The 16,479-nt window shown below is 45.6% G+C and overlaps 1 protein-coding gene across 1 annotated transcript in view; it reads left to right on the top strand.

Moving 5' to 3' along the window:
• Positions 1 to 16,479, top strand: part of KCNH5 (potassium voltage-gated channel subfamily H member 5) — a 188,184-nt gene that overhangs the window by 103,574 nt on the left and 68,131 nt on the right. Inside the window, exon 8 of the mRNA XM_081015936.1 lies at positions 14,404 to 14,603. Coding sequence (XP_080872062.1) covers positions 14,404 to 14,603 — 200 coding nt within the window. The remainder of the gene's footprint in view (positions 1 to 14,403; positions 14,604 to 16,479) is intronic.

The following is a 16,479-nucleotide window of genomic DNA, read 5'->3' as shown; positions in this document are numbered from 1 at the left end:
GTTCCTATGCAATATTTTTCTTTACAGCATTGGACTTTCCTTTCGCTTCCAGGCATATCCGCAACTGAGCGTCCTTTCGGCTTTGGCCCAGCCGCTTCATCAGCTCTGAATCTACTTGTACTTGTCCTCCGCTCTTCCTCAGTAGCATGTTGGACGCCTTCCAACCTGAGGGGCTCATCTTCCAGCGTCATAAATTTTATATGCCTGTTGTCTTTGTCCATGGAGTTTTCTTGGCAGGGATACTGGAGTGGCTTGCCGGTTCCTGCTCCGGGTGGATCACGTTTGGTCAAAACTCTCCACTATGACCTGTCCATCTTGGGTGGCCCTGCACGGCATGGCTCATAGCTTCTCTGAGTTATTCAAGCCCCTTCACCAGGACAAGGCAGTGATCCATGAAGGGGAGGCATTGTGTACTATTCTGCTTTACCACACCTTATGAAAGCATGTTGTGGAACTGGGAAAGGTTCATAAGAGGATCTGCAAACCATGTGGGACGTCATCTCCTGCACCAACCAAACCACAGTCTACCTTCTGGTAGTTCCCCTTTTGGGATTAGCCCTCTAACCGAATCCTTTGTTTTTGACCTTGTTCACACAGAAAGCCTGCTCACACCATCTGCTATAGAAAATAATGCACACAGACAACCAATCTGATTTTGGCCCTAATCTGGTACTTTGGGGGGGATACCAGACCTGGCTCTGCCCCCTCCCGAAAATGAGGGGGGGCTTGCAAATTCATGTGGTTAGAGGGGGAGGGAGAAGAGTTTAAAACCCCATTTAAATATATGATCAGGAGGGAGGGAGAAAGAGAGGCATGTCTGCTCCCCCCCGCCGGTGTTTTTACATGTGTTTGTATTTTTATTTTTGTGTCCATTGTGTATGATTAATTACTGTTCAAGTTAATAACCATAAAGTTTACAGGGAAGTAAAATAAACAGCACAGTTTTAAAGCGGTTAATGTTCATCATAAAGAAACCTCCATCAAAAGGCAAATGTCAAACAAACTGTATTCACTCATAATACTATTTCACTCCCATTCTGACATCTCAGTCAATTAAATAAAATAAAATTCAGTGAATGTAACCTCTAAAAATCAAAGCCAATCTGAGATGGCAGGAATCGTAGAATTGTAGTAGTTCTGTTGACAAAATTGTATAAAAGAAAACCAGATTCAGATTCAGGTAGGTAGCCATGTTGGTCTGACGCAGTCGGTATATATAAAATAAAATAAAAAACCCCACCCCACCCACTATATACAAGGGTCTTGTGACTTCTGTTTCAGTGTATCTGAAGAAGTGTGCATGCACACAAAAGCTTATACCAAGAACAAACTTAGTTGGTCTCTATGGTGCTACTGGACAATTTATTTTATATATATATATATATATATATATATATATATATATATCTCAAAAGAAAACCAGTTTGCCCACAATTTGCTCCTACAGTCTCTTGTTGCTTTTGCTGTTAAATGGAATGTTAAAGGTAAAGGGACCCCTGACCATTAGGTCCAGTTGTGGCCGACTCTGGGGTTGCGGCGCACATCTCGCTTTATTGGCCGAGGGAGCCGGCGTACATCTTCTGGGTCATGTGGCCAGCATGACTAAGCCGCTTCTGGCGAACCAGAGCAGCGCACGGAAACGCCGTTTACCTTCCCGCCGGAGTGGTACCTATTGATCTACTTGTACTTTGACGTGCTTTCGAACTGCTAGGTTGGCAGGAGCAGGGACCGAGCAACGGGAGCTCACCCCGTCGCGGGGATTCGAACCACCGACCTTCTGATCGGCAAGCCCTAGGCTCTGTGGCTAACGCACAGTGCCACCCGCGTCCCAATGGAATGTTAAGACCCTGATAAAACATGTGTTGGGGGTGCAAGCTTGTGCCTCTTTTTCTGCCTCCTCCTTGACACCAGATTGCTTTCTGCTTTTGACGGACCTGCATCAATCCAGCTGGTTGTGATCCAACCGGGTTGATTCAGGGCTGCTTCAACCTGATCCAGTTGCATTCCGGGTTAATTTGAATTGGTCCGATTTGGTTTGTGGGATCTAGGATGTGGCCAGATCCAGTGCTCAGCCCTAAAAATTAAGCACTTGGCTCTTCTCCCAATAACTTTCTCTCCAAGCCAAGAAAAGAAGATTCACCTGCTTAATTTTTGTCTGTCGGCTGGCTGTATATTAGCATTAGAAAACACACTCGTAATTACCTAATAGATCTAAATGTTTTGCCAGTTCTCAGGCTCAGCATCTGTGGACAGCGATGAGGATTTCAGCTGTGTAACTATTTTAATTGTGATTTCAATAATCCTATTGGAGGGGAATGTGGCTGTATCAGCCAGGTCTGACTCTGAGTCTATTCACCGGCTGCATTCACATGGCAGTTAATTCTATTTCCCTGACATTTCCCTAACTTTTAATTTCCACATTATTTTTGACCTTTCACACGGCATATAAGCCACTTCTGGAAATCTAGCAGTATATAGCAAATGTTCAATGTAGAGTTCCATATTATTTGCCTCCAGAAAAAAAAGTTTGCAAATAACACCAAAATGTACATTGAACGTGCGCTATATTCTGCTAGATTTCCGCCTGTGGCTTTTACGCTGCGCTAAAGCTCAAAAGATAATGTGGAAACTGAGAAAAATATTGGAAAAATAGAATAAACTGTTGTAAGAATGCAGCCAGATTCTGCAGAACAAAGGGAAAGTCTGTCTCGGACAGTCTGTCACAAAGAGGGATGCAGGTCTCCTTTAAAAACGAAAGCATATTAAAGATATCAATTAGCTAAATGCTAACTACAGCAGCATCCAGCCAGGTCTGGAATCACTATAGAATCATAGAATTGTAGAGCTGGAATGGACCCAAGGGCTGCCTAGTCCAACCCCCTGCAATGCAGGAATCTCAGCTACAGCGTCCATGACAGATGCCCATCCAAGCTCTGTTTAAAGGAAAGTCCACCACCTCCCAAGGAAGACCATTCCACTGTCAAAAAAGCTCTTACTGCTGGAAAGCTCTTCTTGCTGTTTAGTCGGAATCTCCTTTCTTGTAACTTTAAGCCATTGGTTCGACTCCAAAGCAGGGGAAAACAAGCTTGTTTCCCCTTCCAATTGACAACCCTTCAGATATATGAAGATGACGATGATGATTAATAATAATAATAATAATAATAATAATAATAATAATAATTTATACCCTGCCCATCTGGCTGGGTTTCCCTGGCCACTCTGGGTGGCTTCCAACAGAATATTAAAAACAGGATAAAACATCAAACATTAAAAACTTCCCTAAACAGGGTTGCCTTCAGATGTCTTCTAAAAGTTAGAGAGTTGTTTATTTCCTTGACATCTGATGGGAGGGTGTTCCACAGGGTGGGCGCCGTTAAAGAGAAGGCCCTCTGCCTGGTTCCCTGTAACCTCACTTCTCTCAGTGAGGGAACTGCCAGAAGGCCCTTGGTACTGAACCTCAGTGTCCGGGCTAGATGATGGGGGTGTAGATCATGGGTAGGCAAACTAAGGCCTGGGGGCCGAATCTGGCCCAATCGCCTTCTAAAGCTGGCCCGCGGATGGTCTGGGAATCAGCGTGTTTTTACATGAGTAGAATGTGTCCTTGTATTCAAAATGCATCTCTGGGTTATTTGTGGGACCTGCCTGGAGTTTTTACATGAGTAGAATGTGTCCTTTTATTTAAAACACATCTCTGGTTTATTTGTGGGGCATAGGAATTCGTTCATTTCCCCCCAAAATATAGTCCGGCCCCCCACAAGGTCTGAAGGACAGGGGACTGGCCCCCTGCTGAAAAAAGTTTGCTGACCCCTGGTGTAGACGCTCCTTCAGGTATACAAGACTGAGGCTGTTTAGGGCTTTAAAGGTCAGCACCAACATTTGGTGTTGATATGGCTATCATATCTCCTCTCGGTCTCTTTTCCAGGCTAAACATACCCAGCTCCTTCAACTGTTCCTCATATGGCTTGGTTTCCAGATCCTTGATGGGAAATGCTCGGGGGCACAAAAATGGAGGACCGAGGAGGGTCACCTGGGTGGGTGGGGGGAGTGAAAATGTCCCTATTTTTATCTGAGGAACATTGGAGGGTATGAGATGCTCTTCCACTGAGCCACAGCTCCCCTGCCAGCCCTCCTGGAGAGATTCTGAGCTTCAGTTCCATCTGCTGTTTCCCCTTAAATTGCTCTCTCCTCACTTAATAGGAATCCAGGAAGCACTGCATGCTAATGCATTGTAAATGTTGCAATATGCTTCCCATTTAGGACACTACGTGCCAGTATTAAGAAAGATCTTCAATTCTGCTTGGAAAACTATAGGAAGTCAGTGCTCTATGCTTTTCCTCGTTTTTGTTTGGTTAGGTGTGTGTGTCTTGGGCCAATCCCAGTTTTTAGTGCTGCTAGGAAGCACCGTGGAGAGCATTTAGTTCTTCTGTATAAATCTCCATTAAAAAACACCTCTGTCGAAACACTTTGCCCATTAGAGGATATTATTAACCTGGTGCTATTTTGCTTATTTTTAATAGAGGCAATTTGGAGCATAAATTGTGGAGTTTCCAGAGCGTAAAGTCGGGGAGTTCTTTGAGTGTTACGATGATATCCTTGCTACTGAAGGCTATTTAGCTAACTCTGCTAAGTATTCCATGCATACTTTCAACCTCAGAAAGACTCAGCTCATTATTTTATTCAGAATAGTTGGCTAATGCAATACAGCAGCAAGTATCTTAGGATAAAACGACAATAACCACCTAATGGCAATTTCCTGATTAATTTGCGGTAAGGAGGCATGTTGGAGAAAACAAAGTGATTTCTCACAACTTCCACAAACTGGGGGGGGGGGGTCCTAATGAGCCTCATTGCATTATGGGTGAGATCCAGTTGTGCCCCCCCCCCAGCAGAGCAGTTGTCTGCTTGTGCTACAGAACCTCCCCTTCCTCTCCCCCCTATGCAGCCCCCTGAGGACACCCCAAATCTTCTCCAGAAGGCTGCTCTACCCTTCGAAGCACAGATGGCAGGGCCGCCTCACCCATGAGGCAGAATAAGGCAGCTGCCTTGGGTGGTGAAATCCCACGGGGTGGGACTGCCAGAGAAGCGGGGAGAAGCAGCGTCTGCCAGTGAGATCTTGTGACATCCTGCAAGAGTTCCATGAGATCTCACCAGAAGATGCTTCAGCAGTGGGGCAGCATTTAGCCTCAGTTCCTTGCTTCCCCCTTCTAAAAACGGTCCATTTTAGAGTCAGTTACCTATCGAATCTCCGGCCAGCGTCACTTAGATTCCGGGCTGCATTTTCAAGTTATGCCCTCCGCCATCCTAGACGGATGATATAACAGGGTACCATGTGAAGACAGCCTCTGTATATGTGGGCAACCGCAGGTGGAAGGCATCTTGCACTATTTACTATATTGCTCACTATACATTGGGCCCAGGAGGTGATTTCTCGCCTTACTATCCATACAGGAAAGATGTCTCTCCCCAGCAGAGAATGTCCTATGGCTTCTTAGTGATGTAAACGCTTCAGTGACTCATAAAGTAAGGTTACCAGATTTTTTTCAATGAATCCGGGGACACCTTTCAACTTCAGTGGATTTTGTGAAGGGACTGATTTGTAAATCTGGGGACTGTCCCTGGGAAACGGGGACGTCTGGGAACCTTATCATAAAGTCGCCATTTTTGCTTTGCCAGCCAAAAAGATCAGAAAGGGAGACACAGAGATCTAAACAGAGACCTCCTCCTCCTCCTCCTCCTCCTCCTCCTCCTCCTCCTCCTCCTTCTTCTTCTTCTTCTTCTTCTTCTTCTTCTTCTTCTTCTTCTTCTATCACTTGTAACCGAGTAAGATTGTCTTCCATGAACAAGGTCTTAGCAGTGAGTCCTTAAGTGACTGTGGATTCTGGATCCAATTCTGGATCCCCACGTCCTTCCACAGTGGGGACATAGGTTTCTGGGTGGGAGCTGATCACAGTGAGGGTTTGCCAAAGCGTGCCTTCCTCTTAGCACTCTAAGATAGAGACCATTACTTGTGGTGCTACATCCCTTTTGCTTGTATTTATTTTTGATTCAGATTTGTCATGGCCAGTGGCTGGTACAAAAAAGTTATTTGGATTGGCCTCAGACAATGGAATGGGATGGGCTGCCCCTGACAATTGGGAGGGCTCAGGGGTCTACAGGAAGGTTGGGAGAGAAGAAGCCTTATTGAATGAACAGACAGTTGCTCATGTGACAGATCTCCCTAGTATTTATTTATTTGTTACCCACTATAAGGGACGCAGGTGGTGCTGTGGGTTAAACCACAGAGCCTAGGACTTGCCAATCAGAAGGTTGGTGGTTCAAATCTCCACAACGGGGTGAGCTCCTGTTGCTCGGTCCCTGCTCCTGCCAACCTAGCAGTTCGAAAGCACGTCAAAGTGCAAGTAGATAAATAGGTACCACTCTGGCAGGAAGGTAAATGGCGTTTCCGTGTGGTGCTCTGGTTTGCCAGAAGCGGCTTAGTCATGCCGGCCACATGACCTGGAAGCTGTACGCCGGTTCCCTCAGCCAATAAAGCGAGATGAGCGCCGCAACCCCAGAGTCGGCCACGACTGGACCTAATGGTCAGGGGTCCCTTTACCTTTACTATAAGGCCACAGGTAATTTCTCTCCGCAAGCTGTCTTCATCTTGTAAGCATTCTGTGTTTGGGGACGTTTGTCCAGAGTTCTGTAAGGAGAAGGAATCAGTGATGAGTTTCCAAAAGCTCATGCAACAAGGGGAGGGGAGTCTTCCCATTTCATTGCACATTGCCGCATGTATGACTATCTTCCTGCTGGACAGAAGTCGTGGTGTGTCTTCAGTTTGGTGAGCTCCTGGCACTTAGGTGATAGGCTTGTTCCCTTGAGGCTAAGGTGGCTGACCAGGAGAAACTGAGGAAGGCAAAGAACTTGATGAAGGAAGCCTCTGGGGAGATTATAGCTGTGTGTCTTGCTCCCAGGTTGGCACTCCCCTGGTGCCATGAAAAAGGTGGGTCTTGGGAAATTGCAGTGTCACTCTGAGGGAGAGGAAAATTACCCCTTAGACCAGTGGTTGCCAAACTTTTTGGGGCCACCTCCCCCTTGGTTCCATAAACTCACCCCCAGTTTCCCCTGCCCTATAAAAAACAATTATCAAGAACGCTGTTTGCATGACCCACAAGATAGTGTTGTTGTTGTTGGCATTTGTCCATCTCAAGAGACAATGGAAGATTGTTGTTGTTTAGTCGTTTGGTTGTGTCCGACTCTTCGTGACACCATGGACCAGAGCACGCCAGGCTCTCCTGTCTTCCACTGCCTCCCGCAGTTTGGTCAAACTCATGCTGGTAGCTTCGAGAACACTGTCCAACCATCTCGTCCTCTGTCGTCCCCTTCTCCTTGTGCCCTCCATCTTTCCCAACATCAGGGTCTTTTCCAGGGAGTCTTCTCTTCTCATGAGGTGGCCAAAGTCTTGGAGCCTCAGCTTCCGGATCTGTCCTTCCAGTGAGCACTCAGGGCTGATTTCCTTCAGAATGGAGAGGTTTGATCTTCTTGCAGTCCATGGGACTCTCAAGAGTCTCCTCCAGCACCATAATTCAAAAGCATCCATTCTTCGGCGATCAGCCTTCTTTATGGTCCAGCTCTCACCTCCATACATCACTACTGGGATGGAAGATAACAACATTCCAAACAGTAACAATTAATTGCAGATCTATTCAAAATTCCAAATTAAACTATTTAGTTCAATTAAAATATTTAGTTTAATTAAAGTCTTATAGCCACTTACACCTCCAGCGCCCCCCCCCCTGCTGCCCACTTGCCTCTTAGAGCCCCCCAGTTTATATCATCATGCACACTCCAGGGTTGTTATCACCCACTTTAGGAAACCACAGTCTTAGAATGATAATAGGCAGGATGGTCAAAGGCCAGGGGTGATGGGAGTTGTAGTCCAATATCTGGAGGGTGCAGGGTCCCCATCCCTGCTTCAAGAGGACCACAGTTCTCTCCCCCCCACCACCCCTAAACTACAGAGGAAACATAGTTTCCTGCACACATTGTTCTTCTTTTCCTTCCTGAAAGGCCAATTTAGAACTGCTAGGAAATGCTGAAACAGCAACGAATCAGTTATTTTCTTTTTAAATAGCCAGAGATCCTCTGCCTGCTTTGTTTGGTAATTGACAAAACGGCCTTCCTAGGGTTTTATTGTTGGGTCCCTGCCCAACAGAGCAAAAGCGCTGATGGCAGCATGTGTAGCCAGGGGGACGCACACAAGGACCGCTTTGTGGCGCTGGAAGCATCCTTCCAGACCGTCCTGCTCCGAGAGCAAGATCAAGAGCTGAATTTTCCTTTCCTTGATATTGTTGGGATGTGAATAGATGCTAGGAAAGGAAACATTCATTAGGCATTATCCTTCCTCACGTTCATGAGCTCAGCAGGGTGCTGTCCCTTTGCAGCTTAAAGGGAAACTTACTTAGATAGGCTAGTTTTAACCTTTATGTAATCCAGGGTGCTTTAAGTCAGACTGGATTTCCCTTGCATTTCACTCCTTTCTCCCCTTAAAACAATAATCACTCAAGCAGTCTTGCATGATCAAATCTATGCTTCCAGGTGCCATAAGAAAGCTGCAGAGATAGCGCAGGATAGTGCGCACCCTGGAAATGATCTCTTTCAGCTTATGCCTTCTGGAAGAAGGTACAGGGTTATAAAGACTAGGACTAGCCGCCTGAGAAACAGTTTCTATCCAAATGTGATTTTGGTTTTAAATGCAGTGTAAGGAGTCTCTATGGGAGTATATTGTATTTGAAAATGGAGTATCAGAGTTTTTAGGCGGCTAACCAAGTTGGGATAGCTGGGATAGCAGGCTTGTTGGTTTTTGAATGTCCGATGTAGATTTTTTCAGTTTCATTGTTCTGTATGGGACAATCACAATAAAGATTATCGTATCGTATCGTAAAAGGTAAAAATAACATTCAGTCACTCAGAATACAGTAGTACCTCGGTTTAAGAACAGTCCGGTTTAAGCACGACTTGGTTTACAAACTCTGCAAAACCGGAAATAGTGCCCCGGTTTGTGAACTTTACCTCAGTCTAAGAACGGAATTCGAACAGTGGAAGGGCACCGGCGGCGGGAGGCCTCATTAGGGAAAGCGTGCCTCAGTTTAAGAACAATTTTGGTTTAAGAATGGACTTCCGGAATGGATTAAGTTCGTAAACTGAGGTACCACTGTACTTACTGAAGAGTAACTGATATCAGGCAGGCTTAAAATGGCCATTCAGTTAAAAAAGGGATACAGTGGTACCTCGGGTTACAAACGCTTCAGGTTACAGACTCAGCTAACCCAGAAATAGTACCTCGGGTGAAGAACTTTGATTCAGGATAAGAACAGAAATCGTGCTCTGGCGGTGCAGCAGCAGCGGGAGGCCCCATTAGCTAAAGTGGTGCTTCAGGTTAAGAACAGTTTCAGGTTAAGAACGGACCTCCAGAATGAATTAAGTTCTTAACCAGAGGTACCACTGTACTTACAGTAAATCTAGCTAAAAATGTAGCAGATGTTGTCACATTTCTGGCAGAGCAGGGAGAGGAAGAGAGGGAGTGCACAGTGGGAATGTCTCTCACGGAGTCCTCGCTAGTAAGTTTACAGGAAAACTCTGTGAGCTTCAGCTGCTGTCCTGTTCCTATCTAGCAAAACATGGGTTGTTGGCTTGTCTGCATTTTAAAGAACCCACAGATATGGCATTCTGCTCCCTAATGAAGCCCAGTTTATGCTGCCAGACATCAGCTCTGGCCAAGTGATGACTTCAGCGAGCATCGCAACCAGCGAGGCTGCATAGCCCTCTGCATTATGGGACCAGGGTTATTAGCCATGGTACAGTCATACCTTGGTTCTTGAACGGAATCCATTCCAGAAGTCCGTTTGACTTCCGAAGATGTTCAAAAACCAAGGCACGGCTTCCGATTGGCTGCAGGAGCTTCCTGCGCTCAATCGGAAGCCACAGAAGCTGCGTCAAGATGTTCAGCTTCCAAAAAACGTTCGCAAACCAGAACACTCACTTCTGGGTTTGCGGCATTTGGGAGCCAAAACATTCGAGTCTCAAGGCGTTTGGGATCCAAGGTACGACTGTATCTGAACTGAAACTCCATAGAGACAGCAAAGGGAAGGGCTCTAGGTTTTCATGTTCTGCTTATGGGCTTCGTTGAGGAAGGGCTGCCATCAAGAATCATCATAGCTGGGCACCTGCCAACAATGGCCTCAGGGATCAGAAGAGCCCACAGCCACTCCTGCTGCTCCACCAAGGCTCCTTCCCAGTGTTGTTGCTGTTGAAGGATCTCAGCCATAACCTGTTGAATATTGCAGAGCATACGCAGACTGTCCAGAAGCAGTTGGTTGCAAGCTGGCAGGATGAAGCAGGAATAAGACGCTTCTACTAGTAACTTGGTTACTTATAGGTTTATACAGGATACAGACACGGATCTTAACTCTCTCTGAACAAACTCCAACAAACTCTCAGAACAACACTGACCAACCAACCAACCAACCAACCAACCAACCAACCAACCAAAGGAAGGTCATGAGTCATCATGCCTATGTGGGTGACCTCGACCAATAGCAGAGTTGTATCCAAGGTCTCATATCTCTTGGCAGAATAACTCCCTCTGCTCAGTCTTCTTGGCCTTTGGCCAACTCTTTGATTGCTACTGTGGGAAGCTGCAACAGATAGCATGTAGGCAAAAATCCCAACAGTTGCAGCTGTGGATGCTGATAAATTTGGGTGAAAAGAACTTGGGGACATGGGGGAAGGGATGTGGCTCAGTGACAGAGCATCTGCTCTGCGTACAGAATGTCCCAGGTTCAATTCCAGGCTGATCCAGGTAAGACTGGGAATATCCCCTTGCTTGCAGCCCCAAAGAGCTGCTGCCGTCAGAGTAGACAATATCAAGGTTGATGGACCTTAGGTCAGACTTGCCATGAAACAGAGTCCGATGTTTAGATGTTCCTATAAAACTGGCACCATAATTCAAAGTCAGTTTTGAATTATGGTGCTGGAGGAGACTCTTGAGAGTCCCATGGACTGCAAGAAGATCAAACCGATCCATTCTGAAGGAAATCAGCCCTGAGTGCTCACTGGAAGGACAGATCCTGAAGCTGAGGCTCCAATACTTGGGCCACTTCATGAGAAGAGAAGACTCCCTGGAAAAGACCCTGATGTTGGGAAAGATGGAGGGCACAAGGAGAAGGGGACGACAGAGGACGAGATGGTTTGATACTGTTCTCGAAGCTACCAGCATGAGTTTGACCAAACTGCAGGAGGCAGTGGAAGACAGGAGTGCCTGGCGTGCTCTGGTCCATGGGGTTATGAAGAGTCGGACGCGACTAAACAACAACAACAACATAAAACTGGACTCAATGAAAAATGAAATACAAATAAAATAAATGTTGTGTTGCATCTTCGCCTTTGCACCCTTGGGAGCGAGTCCTGATTATTTCATTGGGATGCCTGCAGGTCTTTGGGCCAGGATTGTAGTAGATTTTCTGCTGTGACTTGAAAATTACAGCGCATTCAGGTCTGCAGAAATCTGATCAACGCCGGGAGATGGAAAAATAGGGCAGCTTTTATAACAGGCAGGCAGCATTTTAAATAAACAGAGTTTAACACACGTCGCTATGTAGCAGCCAGAGTGCCCACTTTCAAGCAAAGCTAATTCAAAAATAGCACAGAGTTTATATATGCATGCACCCTCATAACTACCCCCCACACCCTTTCAGGGAAAATAATGTTCCACCATCATGTTGTTCAGCTCTAAACATTTTCCATTAATTTCAGTGACATTTGCTTGACTCTTCCAACAATTCCAGTGGAATTACAGCTGCAGGTTTTAGAAATGACTGAAAATCTTTGCATGGTGGTTCCCAGTACGTCTCAGCAGTCAGGTGTATCTGTAATGGCTCAGATGATTAAACCTTTCAAATGGCACCAGTTTTTCCACTACACGTTGATACATGTTGTCTTTCGCTTCTGAGGAGGGATAGGTCACCTGGTTGCTGTTTTTTATGTTTTTATTAAAATATTTTCATGAGTAACAAAAGTACATTCAGTGTCTCTGTTTTCAAGTCATAGAGTCCTTCATGCAGGTCAGCTATATTCAGTTTGAGACATTTTTGATGTGGGTAGCATGGGGTTGGTGGGGGAAGATAATTGGGGAGACAAAGGGAGGAAACAGGCATGGGGGAGAGACAATAAACTTCCATTCTTTTTTGTAATATATGAGCCGAGCATTTGTGTTAGCGTCACATGGGTTGGTATCTTGATTTTGCTGGTGGAGGGCAAGAGATAACCACCATCATCATTTTAATTGTATGCCGCCTTTCCATAGTTAAAACAATGCTCAAGGCAGCTTACAACATGACAAGATTTACATAATTACCAACATAGGTAAAGGTAAAGGGACCCTTGACCGTTAGGTCCAGTCGCGAACAACTCTGGGGTTGCGGCGCTCATCTCGCTTTATTGGCTGAGGGAGCCTGCGTACAGCTTCCGGGTCATGTGGCCAGCATGACTAAGCCGCTTCTGGCAAACCAGAGCAGCACATGGAAATGCTGTTTACCTTCCCGCCGGAGCGGTACCTATCTATCTACTTGCACTTTGACGTGCTTTCAAACTGCTAGGTTGGCAGGAGCAGGGACTGAGCAACGGGAGCTCACCCAGTTGCGGGGATTTGAACCGCTGACCTTCTGATCGGCAAGTCCTAGACTCTGTGGTTTAACCCACAGCTCCACCCGCGTCCCAATTACCAACATAACAAAAGTTACAAACAATACATAAAACACATCAAAAGGTACACAACCAAATGGAAAACAATTTCCACATAAATCATAATATCTGAAACTAAAAATACAACATTAATATCAATTACAATTTAAAATGGCATAGATAAAAAATAAAAACAATTTTAAAAAGGAGCCCTCTCTGTCGAGCAACAGCAGCAGCAGTCCTTTATGGAGCCTGTCAGGCCCCGGCCCAAGCCAGGTGGAGAGAGGCAGGGGAGGGCCCCTTGGGCTCCCAGCAGGCAGATCAGAGGGCCCCCAGCATGGTTGCTTGCAATGTGCTTTGTTTGTGTGCGTGATTTGGGGAGAGGAGGTTGCTGTGAGGTTAAGTTAGCCCAACTGAGCTCCCACATGCCTAACAACCTCAGTAAAAAAATTAGAATTTCGTGTTGGAAACATACCCTGGGAAGGCTGCCAACTTCCCAAGTGTCTCTCCGGTGGTCCTCTCTGGCTCTGGCTGTAAATCTCCCTCAGTCCAGAGAGACCAGTAATAAGCGACCCTTCTTTCCTGAGAAGTGCACGCTAGTCTTCTGGCATATCATAGCAGAAGAAAGACTCAGTCGTAGTTCTAAACCACAGTGGTACCTCGGGTTACATACGCTTCAGGTTACATATGCTTCAGGTTACAGACTCCGCTAACCCAGAAATAGTGCTTCAGGTTAAGAACTTTGCTTCAGGATGAGAACAGAAATCATGCTCTGGTGGCACAGCGGCAGCAGGAGGCCCCATTAGCTAAAGTGGTGCTTCAGGTTAAGAACAGTTTCAGGTTAAGTACAGACCTCCAGAACGAATTAAGTACTTAACCCGAGGTACCACTGTACTTCATTTACAGACTTATAATACAGAGACTCCATCAGTATGTGTGTGCTCTCTGAACAGCAGTACAGAACTGCGACACAAACAGAAGTGACACTAACTTCCAACTAACTTCCAATAGTACTCAGACTTCCTGTCTCACGCTCACTCAGACACTCACATGATGTACACAAAACATAGTACCACTGCTAGAGCAGCTCGGATAGATAAAAATCCTAACATTTAGGTGCCTATGCACCTCCCTGAAAGCCTTTCCCTCTCCTCCCCTTTGCCAGGTGGTTTCATGGTGATGGCAGTCATAAGAACATAAGAGGATCCCTGCTGGATCAGACCAATGGCCCATCTGGTCCAGCCTCCTGTTCTCACAGTGGCCAAATGGGCACCTGGGGGAAACCTTCAAGCAGAATTTGACCTCAAGAGCAGTCTGCCCCACTGTGGCTTCCAGCAGCTGGCATTCAGAAGCATCTTTGCCTCTGACCATGGAGGCAGAGTGTAGTCACGTTGGCCATCACAGCCATCACAATCACAGTGTTTTTCCTTTTAACTTTTGTTGACAGTGTGGGGCATAGTGTAAAGCAAAGGCCCACACAGTCATACCTGCCAACCCATGTTCCCAAAAGTCCCGCATGGTTCCAGAGGCACAGCGCTCTGGGAGGCCAAGATGGCGGGCGTGACTGGCATAGATGGAGCTTTGCTGCACAGTGCACCCAGAGAAACAAGGAGCACGGCTTGGGCAAGTTACGTGAACGCCGACCGTTTAGCGCTTCTAATTCTGCTTCTTCCTCTTTTCCAGCTCTCCTTTATGCAACTATTTTTGGGAACGTCACCACAATTTTCCAACAGATGTACGCCAACACCAACCGCTACCATGAGATGCTGAACAATGTGAGAGATTTCTTAAAGTTGTACCAAGTCCCCAAAGGCCTTAGCGAACGAGTCATGGATTATATCGTCTCCACCTGGTCAATGTCCAAAGGGATCGACACAGAGAAGGTATGATATTTGTGCATTTGTGAGTGTGAGTGTGGTCACGTTAAGCCAATGTGCATTTTCAGAGCAGAAGGAGTGGTGTAACAATTCAGAATCCCATTCTTATTCATTAAATAATGTTACTATGATGCAGACTTGTTTTTTTAAAAGGCTAGAATGGTCTGTGTTCTGTACACCCATGATAGCATGACACAATTGCAGTAATTGGCATTAAAATTAGTTGGCAACAGCCTGAGTTCGTTCCTTCGTTCCTTTTTTAAAAAATCAACTTTCTAGTCTTTAAGACTGAGAAGGTAAGCTTCAAAGTGTATGGGTAATATTTAGTAAAATCACAGTAGGATTTTCTCTAAAAAATTCCAGCAGCTGGTCGTGCAAAGGGGCTTCATATTTCGTTACTCCGTCCTTGACTGGCAAAAGCAGAATTATGGAAGATAAGCAAAGATATGCAAACTACTTAAGTGCATAATTAACTGGTACAGGTCGCAGCACCAATCATCTGATGGGCAGAGCAAACACACTTCAAAGGGACTCTCCCTCAGTGTTCATCAGCTGATTGGTGCTGAGAGCAAGCCCATTGGCTGCACTAGGGAGTTCCATGCAGGAGGGTGTGGTTTGGGGAAAACTGGTGTCATGGGTCCTATTAGGACTCCACTTAGCCTAATTACGCTAGTGTTTGAGGTCCCCCACCATTGGGCTAATGAATAAATGTGAAAGTCAGACTGATTGGGTTTTTTTTGTTTTTTTTTTTTTACAAATGGGTACAAAATTCACTTAATGAAAATAAACGGGGCGCTAAAGCAAAAGAGAGAGAAAAAGATATCGCATTCCCTAGTTTGTTGAACTTCTCAGGTACTGTTGCTTCTGCAAAAATTGTTACTGCATAGCAGAAGTTGGGTGGTGTTTGGTTCAGAACTCACTATACTGATCCTTTAAAAGAACAATCTCTCTTTAATATCCTGAATCCTTTTTCCTTTATCAAATTACTTTGCATATTTTTTCCTTTAGTGCCACTGCTTTGCTCCTGGTGGATATTAAGCCCTGCTTCTGGTTGTTTCTTCCTTCTTTGAAATATTGGATTTCATATATATTCTCTGTGGCCTTTCTAAGTATTGCCTTTTACTTCCCAGCTCCATGATGCTTAAACAAAAACATCAGCGTATTTATCTTTTCTCAACCATTGGATAAGGTCGACAACTGCAGTGCAATATGTAGCAGGATTTTTCTTCTGCAAGTCTTGGGACCACAGGCCATTTGTAGTCAATGCCCTCCAAATGGACTACAACTCCCATCCCTTCCTGACCACTGGACTGGCCCTGCTGGCTGGGGCTGATGGGAGTTGTAGTCCCCGGCATCTGAAGAACATTGTGTTGGTTAGCCCTGCCATAAGCTCCTCCGCATCTGCAGTCAGTGGATGTCTCAAACAAGAAACTCATCTCGATCTGTGCAGTGGGATTTATTATATTATATAGCATTCTTTACCCCAGCCTCACCTGCTATATTGCAGGCAGTAATGTCTTCCGTTATGAGAAGTTTAATTCCCTCCTTTACAAACCAAATAAGAAAAGGAGTAGCGAAGAATTGTATATCCCTGGGGGGTGGAAGGGGGGGGAGATGCTATATTTAAACCTTTGCAGCAAGGTTCCTATGGCGACAGAAAATGATAATCGTATGGGCACGTGAGGGTTTAAAAATAATGGCTGTCCAATACGTCACGGAGAAAGTGTGTCTTCTTAAAATAGCACCTGGCTGTACGTTTGTCCAGAGGCAAGAGAGTCGGCGTGTGAGTTTTCGGTTTAGACTAGGTAGACCTGCATTAGACTCAACACCTGAGCCAAATGGGATGCAGCCTTGTAGATGCTCTGATCTGTTTAAAACCTGT

Source organism: Podarcis pityusensis (genome assembly GCF_964106645.2).
Source record: "Podarcis pityusensis genome assembly, chromosome: 1".
NCBI lineage: Eukaryota > Metazoa > Chordata > Lepidosauria > Squamata > Lacertidae > Podarcis > Podarcis pityusensis.
This window is presented reverse-complemented; position numbering and strand designations above follow the sequence as displayed.